This window comes from Mizuhopecten yessoensis, unplaced genomic scaffold (genome assembly GCF_002113885.1).
Source record: "Mizuhopecten yessoensis strain PY_sf001 unplaced genomic scaffold, ASM211388v2 scaffold715477, whole genome shotgun sequence".
Lineage (NCBI taxonomy): Eukaryota > Metazoa > Mollusca > Bivalvia > Pectinida > Pectinidae > Mizuhopecten > Mizuhopecten yessoensis.
Genome location: NW_018479637.1, coordinates 7,932 through 17,614, shown reverse-complemented (window position 1 = coordinate 17,614; position 9,683 = coordinate 7,932). Strand labels below are relative to the sequence as shown.

General features: G+C 36.2%; 1 protein-coding gene across 1 annotated transcript; it reads left to right on the top strand.

Annotated features, from left to right (window-relative positions):
• The first annotated feature begins 2,624 nt into the window (after window positions 1-2,624).
• On the top strand, window positions 2,625-9,335 carry LOC110441102. Its single transcript, XM_021484202.1, has 3 exons — window positions 2,625-2,823; window positions 7,899-7,986; window positions 8,630-9,335. The coding sequence occupies exons 1-3, from the start codon at window positions 2,628-2,630 to the stop codon at window positions 9,255-9,257; spliced, it is 912 nt and encodes a 303-aa protein (XP_021339877.1). The 5' UTR covers window positions 2,625-2,627; the 3' UTR covers window positions 9,258-9,335.
• The last annotated feature ends 348 nt before the right edge of the window (window positions 9,336-9,683 follow it).

Genomic DNA, 9,683 nt, shown 5'->3' with positions numbered 1-9,683 from the left:
TATCGCTATTTCTCGGGAAGTAATTGAGGGATCTTTCTCAAATTTAATATGTAGATTCCCTTTGGTCCTTAGCTGTGCAGGCAGCAACTTTAGGGACTGATCGGATAACAACATGGCCGACAGGCAGCCATCTTGGATTTTGATAGTGAAAGTTTGTTATCGCTATTTCTCAAGAAGTACTAGAGGGATCTTTCTCAAATTTTATATGTAGGGTTCCCTTGGTCCTTAGCTGTGCATGGCATTTTTTGAGCCTGATCGGATAACCAACATGGCCGGCAGGCAGCCATCTTGGATTTTGATATTGAAAGTTTGTTATCGCTATTTCCCGGGAAGTATCAGAGGGATCTTTCTCAAATTTCATATGTAGGTTCCACTTGGTCCTTAGCTATGCAGGGCAACTTTTGAAATCGATCGGATAAACAACATGGCCGACAGGTAGCCATCTTGGATTTTGATAGTATGGGTTTGTTACCGCTATTTCTCCGGAAGAACAAGAGGGATCTTTCTTAAATTTTATATGTAGGTTCCACTTGGTCCTTAGCTGTGCATGGCACTTTTTGAGCCTGATCGGATAACCAACATGGCCGGGAGGCAGCCATCTTGGATTTTGATATTGAAAGTTTGTTATCGCTATTTCTCGGGAAGTATCAGAGGGATCTTTCTCAGATTTCATATGTAGGTTCCACTTGGTCCTTAGCTGTGCATGGCACTTTTTGAGCCTGATCGGATAACCAACATGGCCGGCAGGCAGCCATCTTGGATTCTGATAGTGAAAGTTTGTTATCGCTATTTCTCGGGAAGTAATTGAGGGATCTTTCTCAAATTTAATATGTAGGTTTCCCTTGATCCCTCGTTGTGTATGTTATATTTTGAGGCTGATCATAAAAGCAAAATGGATTAAAAGAAGAACTAAACAGATCTTTGTCATATTGCATTGATCGATTCTATTTCTTTCACATTAAGTACTGTACTAGTAAATATGTGAAATGACAAACTCACTTTGAAGGTTGGCTTTCATACACATCAGTATTAAGTTTAGATCAAAAGTTATCTCAAGGTGCATTTACTGTTAACATGACTCGATAAAACAGATTAGAGGAAAGAAGAGAAAAGATCGAACTGACAAATAACTAATGAAGATGGTACAAAGGTGGGCGCCAAGATCCCTCTGGGATCTCTTGTATAGACTCTGATGTCTTTTAACCCACCTTACCCTTTTTGACGTTATATATATATATCACATATTCCATATCATCTATTTGTTATCTCTTGTATTATTTCAACCCCCTTTTCATTTTTTATTATTTAAACATACATTGCGAATGCTTTTAAAATGAACCATTTTATCTGATTTTATCTTCGCTACTGACATGTTTGTTAAAAATAAATAAGATAAATAAATAAATCACCATGACCCTAAATGACCACAGCCGTCGATGGGCCGTTAAACATAAACAAACAAACAAACAATACATAACATAACAACACAGGACAATGTCAAGGTCACTTGACTGTACAACACAATACGTAGGTAGGCTACGTGCATATACATGAACATGTAATATATGAACAAAGTACACTGGGTTACATACATGTATGGTGATAGCAGCACACCTAGTTCAGGCTATCATATAGCTTATACGTTTCCTAAATATGATTAATAGTTAAAAGTTTCAGGAACGAAATGTTGATATTTCAGTGAAATGCTGATTTGAACCTATAAAAGTGCTGTTATGGAAGTTATTGTTAAGTACAAAATGAACTGTTTATGTTTCTAACAGCCTTATTAATGTTTTAGAGACTTGTTTATTACTTATATACATACAGAATTACCAACAGATGCAAGAAACTGGATGTGTGTGTTTATATCACGAAATCGTATAGCCTGGGATCTCCACAACATGAATTGTTCGAAAAAAGCATCATATCTATGCCGGAAACATAAGCAAGGTATTCTTCAGTTTATCATGGTGTCCGAATGTGTTCAGGCACAAAATAAGGTGTTTGGCTAAATAATGCAGAATTACTTATCAATACATTTAAGTATTAGTAAAGGCCAACTTATTCTTCAAAATCATTGAGAAAATGTCCAAAATGAATGTGAAGTGAACCTCAAAATGATGTTGCTTTCTTCCTCGTATTACCATATGGTCTCTTAGCTGACCTAAATAAAATTCCTTATCTAAATGGCATATCCACTTTGTATGCTTATGTCAACAAAGAAAACGTATACATGATAGTTCCCAGAATGCTCATATTCGCACCTTAATATTTGTTAAGCCATTCTAATTTACCATTGTTGTATGTGAATGATGTCCATTTTACTGGTGTTGGACATAATTGTTGTTGCTGCAACCACCATTTAAATTACAAAGCAATATGCGCTTCCTCCTTATTTGAACAATAATGAGATTGTTTTATTAAGCACGGAAACTATTTTTCGCAGTTGTCCCGGTCAGAACATCACCTGTTCAAAAATTGTCACTGAGATTATCATTGTCGGTAATTATATAATTTCACGCTATTATTCATAACAGCGGCGTTATACGTTAGCAAAATCAATACCTGCGAATATTACCAACAATACAGTTTGATAAACGTATCATTATATTTCAGCGCAAAGGACCATGGTTACACTAAATGGTACCACTGTCGATACCGGGGAGCCATCTACTGCCATTGCTTCAGAAATATCCAGGTCTACGGTCACAAATGGTAGCACCCCTAATGTTACAACATTAGAAAATACACGATCTAAGGTCAAAAATGGAAGCTCCGCTGCTGTCGAAACATCAGAGATGTCCAAATCTTCCGTCATAAATTGTAAGTCATCTTCCATCATAACTTCAGTTACATCACTACTGCGTTTACAGGTGTTAGCTATGACCCGTGAAACCAGGAACCACCAGAAACAAAACAGATTAGTAATAACACGATGATATCTGCCATATAATGCTATATTTAAGTAATGCTCGAGATCGAAAGAGTGTATCCGTTGGTATTTTGTCTGATAAACACATAGTTAACACTAATGACAATGAACGGTGATACACATGTGTAAACCTCAAAAAAAAAATTTCAGCAGGAAGAAAAGACTTAGAAAAATGTTAGACCAAGTGGAAACTAAACGCGAGTTCCTGTAAACGAGCTCAAACGTGTAACTAACATTGTATGACGTTTGAGCACAATAAATGGCTGCCAATTACGGCCTTCTGGTGGCTATGATTGATGAGGTTATTTTTTTGTTTATACATACCTCGAGATCATGCCGTCGTGATATGAAGTTAATTAAGGTCAGTTTGGAGACCATTCTTAGATGTGAGAGGGTAAAGTGGGGAACCTAATCACAAATGGTATTGTTTTGACAAAACTACATGTTATTTTTGAAACTTTCTTCACACTTTTGGTTAATTGTGTAACACTTAAGTTACCAAAAATGTAAATGACCGATAACATGAGCATATATTGATAGGCAGGCACCGTGATAATGTTTTATATCGGCTTATTTATGTCAACGATTCTCTATATTTAACGCTTACAGTCACTGTACAGTACCGAAAACGGGACACTTATGGGAGAACGACCCAAGAAACTGTCATTCAAAGCAAAGAAGTACTTTTATGTTTACAGTTTACATTTCATAATACTTTTTCTGACAATTTAACTGTATGTAAGCTTTATTTGCTGCTGATTATCGGTATATGAACAATTTAAAGGTAAGAATAATTACCAAAACAAAACTTTTCCCATTTACGTGCCGTGCGACGCTATTTATTTGGATATCATTTTCAAAAATCTATTTTATCGAAACTTATGCTAGTTTGGAGAGGAAATTAAATCATAACCCTGTTTGACTCTAAAATATTTGAAATATGTCTTCTTTTTTGCTGATATTGATCTTTTATCCCCAAATATTTGCCAAACTCCCGAAGTGTCCCTTTCAGGGTACAGTTACGCCGGTTCAATGGCCTACGTAACCCTGATGGTATTTCGCGTTTTATTTATGGAACCATGCGCCCGAAATATCAACTTTATATGATAAATGAACCAACATTTGGAACTGATAGTTTGGTATAAAGAACCTTGATATTTATCTAAAAAGTGTCCCGATTTGGGTACAGTGACGTTAAATACACATTATAACCATATAAAGTATGTAAACCAGATCGAAGGAAATGGGGGTCGAAGTGAGCGGGTTGGGGGATAGGTATATGGTTACCCTTTTCATACCTTTTTTGATTATTCCCCGCTTTCATTTGGGTTTGTCTGTCTGCCTGTCTGTCTGTCTGTCACGCTTCGTTTCCGTGCACTAACTACACCAAATGTTAACCGATTTTTTCACACATGGTCACATGGTTAAATGCCTTAAGGGCTCTGCCAATTTCGATGACCACTTCCAGCGGACCCCTATTTCGCGGAGTTATGGCCCCTTGAATAATGGAAAACGTAATTATCTTCCGCGCTTCGTTTCCGTGCAATAACTACAACACATATTAACCGATTTTCTTCAAACTTAGCCACTGTGTTAAATGCCTTAAGGGCTCTGCGCCAAGTTTGATGATCACTGTCAGCGGACTTTATTTGGCGGAGTTATGGCCCCTTAAATAACGAAAAACGTAATTATCTGCCGTTTATGTGCATTACTTCTCGCAAATATTATCCGATTGTCTTCAAACTTTGACAACCACTTAATTTCGGACTCCATTTGGCAGAGTTATGGCTCCTTGATTAACGTAAAACGTCATTATCAGCAGTTTCCGCTTAATAACTCTTGCAAATATTAGCCAACATTTTTCAAACTTGATAACAATGTTTGTGTTCCTCTTTCTTTCCACCCATCTCGGGCACTCTTTGGTTTTCGTGTGATAATTGCTGTAGTGTTGTTAAGATGTTTCAACCAAATTCACATTATGCACATCCAACTCATGCTAAATTTGCCAACCGATGTGATTTGTGCATATTTACGGATAATCAATGAGGTATATGGGTTTTATTTCTTCAAGTTTCAAGCTATACATTATGTCCCAACAGAACGATACTCACATGTTTAAACCTAATCTCAATAATGTTAACCTACAATATGTCCCGCAAGCGGGGGATATAAATTCCACGAATTAGCTTGTTCATAATTACTTTCTTATCTGACACAAAAGCGGCACAACAGTTATCTTTTATTCAAACATGCATCCACCTTTCAGATATATTGTGTGATTTTAGTCCCCCATGTCGTCGAAGAAACCGACATGAAATCAACGTGGCGCCGTTGAAAGATTGGTAAAAAACTTAATTTTCGCGAATATTCTATAAAATATAGCACCATCTTTATTTCTTTTAAATATCTGCTTGATATTCGGGTGGCGTACTTGCCTTTCACCAAGACAGTCGGGGATCTGTTCCCCGATTGGACCTAAGAGGTATGAAGTCACATGCCCGACCATGTGGGGTTTCCCCCACAGTAACACCCCGTGTGCTAACATCCGGGCCAACACGAGTGATTAATATAAGTTGTAAAACCTTGTTTCACAAGAATGACGCTGAATTATATGTGTCGCCTGTCCCGCTTTGTCAATATAATAAGCATTTCACATAATACTTAGGATATATTTAAAGATAATTGAAATTAAAGGTCATATCCCAATGTGATAACCTAATAGGTATTTGCTCCAATATACATGAAAAGTAATTTTGAAGTTAATCGGACAAAATTATAAAATGTTGTAAGTGATTTCTGAAATTGCTAAAAAGCCCTAAGTTTGAGTCCATAAATGTGAGGGTTTTCCACTCAAAATTGGGGAAATCCATGAAATGTTAGGAAAGAGTGTAGTGCATTCAGCTATGATACACCTACAGAGTATGACCCAAGTACATAAGGAAACGGACCTAAACGCAAAATCATAACATGCTCTACTACCCATGATACTTGTATGATTGGGGTTTGGTTGGTCTAGCTCTTATACTTTGTCAGAAAGAGCCTAATATGCAAGAGCTAAACGCAAAACCTTAACGTTGAGTTTTTTTCTAAGTCCAGAAATTTGAGGCTTTTACCAAAACAAAATGCAGAAATCAATGAAATGTTTTTAGTGCAGTAGGCTCCACTACCCATGATACTTGTATGATTGAGGTTTGGTTGGTCTAGCTCTTATACTTTGTCAGAAAAAGCCTAATATGCAAGAGCTAAACGCAAAACCTTAACGTTGAGTTTTTTCTAAGTCCAGAAATTTGAGGATTTTACCAAAACAAAATGCAGAAATCAATGAAATGTTTTTAGTACAGTAGGCTCCACTACCCATGCTACATCTATGATCGAGGTTTTGTTGGTGTAGCTTTTGTCAGAAACAGAGCTAAACGCAAAACCTTAACATTGTTGACGCCGCCGTCGCCGTCGGAAAAGCAGCGCCTATGTGTCTTTCCGGCATCCGTCGTAGGCGACACAATAATTATTATTAAATAAATAAAGTTTATATTTAACATTTTGTGCAATAGTTCCCCTTACAAAACACTAAAACCTATTGGACTCAATTTCGAAATATATGTCAAATGGAAACGAATTAGGCAAGTCTCTTTCTACATAACAAGACGTCTATTTTTATGAAATACTTTGTATATTAATACCTATAACATATCTGTACGTAATTATATTCACGCGATTCAACGTAAATACATAGGCTGTTAGTTCTATCCCAAGGCCGGGACATACCAAAGTCCTTAACAATTCTAGATGTTATTCCCTGCTTAACGTTCAGCAATTAGGGGAATGGCAACAACTGGTTCATCCGTTGTAAGTATAATGTGACCGAGCGTAATGCTGTGCTGGTTGCCTTCGGCATGGTATTTCAGTGAGATAGCACTATCAAGTCGGAATCAGATCCGTGCTATTACACGGAGGCAAGCACACCAACATACCCTGTCTCCTTCATACACACACGCAAGCACACATGCACTGCACATATGGAGGCACGTCCTTAAATTACCTTAGCTGTTAATAGGAAATTAAACAAACCAATTACTGCGTCCAAACTGAAATGGTAAATTATGCAATATTCGTTTTGAAATTGATTATTTGTCATTGCATTAAAACCATTCTCTCTTTCTTTTTACCACTCTATGTCAATGCTATTTTATAACCCTACCAATTTTACATTTTGTTCATTTCAACTATGAATGCCATGACCTACTTATTGAAGTCATCAGTATTTTGACGTCATGATTGTAACATAGGATAGTTCCATTCATAAATCAAACATAACACCTACATTTATCTGAAACAAACGCTAAATGTTGATGTCAGATTAAATTGTTTAACAGTCTAAACTATTTCTAAATGTAAAAATAGCATTCAAAAGCGTTTTATCCAAATGAATGCCAACAAACTATATTGACATGGAAAATATACAAACAAATTTAGTCAGGTGAACGATTGTTCTTAAGCTTTTTACTGCGGCTTTTAAAAAGAAGATTACGGTTACGGATATATAAATATACGACATTAAGTGTTGTAGAAGTTATATTGAACTGGAGGTGTCATCATTTGGATCGCGTTATACCGATTGTACTTTGCTACAATTGTCAACACACCTTAAAACGACCGGAAATACGATTTAGTTCACCGGAAATGTAACCTTGAGTTATTAAACACGGTAACGCTGTAGCGATGATAATAACATATCATAATAATAAAGGCAGGGTTGTTCTGCCGTTAATTTTGTTTTTTAATTAAATAATAAGCAAATTAATACAACAACAAAGAAAAATTATCCTTGGCCACGACAAAGAAAGATTACCTAGATATATTTAGGTTTAACCCAGCGATCGGGAATCTCTAGACATTAATTAGCTATTCGTAAACGTTATGTGTACTGTGATACCCTGATATTTTTGTTTCTGTATCTTCATTTTAGATATGTGGATATATTTTGCTGGAGGTGCTGGGTTGCTCATTATAGCCTTCATCGTCGTCCTCGTCATTGTTATCATCCTTTTAATAAGGTATACAGTGTTGAACATGTAAAAGGTGAATTTGTATAACATTCCGTTGTGTTTTCCACTTAGTTCGATTCATGTTGTATCATGCTGTCCTGTGTATGAAGATGAATGAAATTTAGTAATTACACCACACAGAAAGATTCATTCAACGATTAACTTCCTCACTTGATTAAATCTGCGGAATTTTTCAACTGAAAGAATAACATTGACTCGTGTTTGTAAGTTCAACAATTCAAAAAGTATAATTAATAATTTAAAAGAACTATTTCGAAATAAACTTAGGAAAAAAAAGATATATATGTATATTTCAGTTACCCCGACCGATCCTAGCTTTTAACTTCAAATCTAACAATTGTATCTCACACGAATGCACTTAATGCGTCGAAATTCGTAAGCGTCTTTACGACACCTCTCTTTTTATAGTGAGCTATCAAATCTAAATTTACATCTCATATTGTTATTAAAGTGACCTTAATTATGATAAAAAAAGGAATTCAACTGTTCTTAAAACTATGTTTGGTGATTTTGGAACTTTCTTAAACAAGCTCCCCTTCCCTTAAAAATACATAAATCCCTACCTATGTACGATATTATTTGTAAGCTATGTTACCTTAAACATACGTATTTAGTTTGGCTTATGTTGTAGAATACGCCGGGAAGTGACCAAACAAACCACAGAGAACATACCTTTAGACACACGGAGACATGACCACACAGATATTGCATTGACATCAAATCAAAACGAAACCAGTAGTCATGCCATGTGTAGCAATAGGAACCAATATGAAAGTGTTGAGTCTGTCAGGTTTAACCCTGTGCCTCGTTGTAGTGGTACTAACATGTTTGGTACAAGACGTGACGGAAGTAAAGTGTTAGCAAAGGTGCACTCCTGTAGCGACCTGACAGGAAGTCATCACTACAGCGATGTCTCAAACCCTCGCGACGTTCAAGCTCCCCATAAAGATTTTGATACACAAACGCGTAGCAGACGATTAAGTCACGATGAACAGACAGGTCAAAGTGGCATGGCTAGAGGTGACACCTCGGACAGTAACGGGAATGGAAATTTTAACAATTTACATCCGACACTTTCTAGAAACACTCGACAAACTGATGACTTCAATATCCATGCATTTGAGAGTTCTACTGACGGATGGTACCAAAAACTTCCCAAACCAGGACACAAGTACAGGGTTCAAGATACAAGTTCCTATGACAGATGCCCCGGTTTATCATTCGATAAAGGGTCAAAGGGCAACGGAAATGACTCGTAATTCATATTTTGATACACAGATACAACTATTATGTTCATATCTTCGTAAATAAACTGATTGTTTTTAGTTACTATGTAAATACCGCTCTGTAGTTTTATAAAGTCATCGTAAACAACATTGTACATATGAATTTTAACATAGTTAACATGCCATGTTATGCTAAAAGATGTTTTGTCAGGATGAATACCATTAGCCGATATATACATCAAAGTCTAGGTTTTCATTCATGATATTTGAAAAAAACCGAAAAATTCGGTTATAGTTCCAATGTCAATAAAAGAATCGGATGCATATTATTCTTAATATATATAATGGTATACTACCTGTATTAAAGTTAAGTAAAGACATTCTGTAGTACTGTCCAGTATAAAAAGAACATAAAACAATCCAGATGAATTTGTGAAAATAATGATGTTACCGATGAAG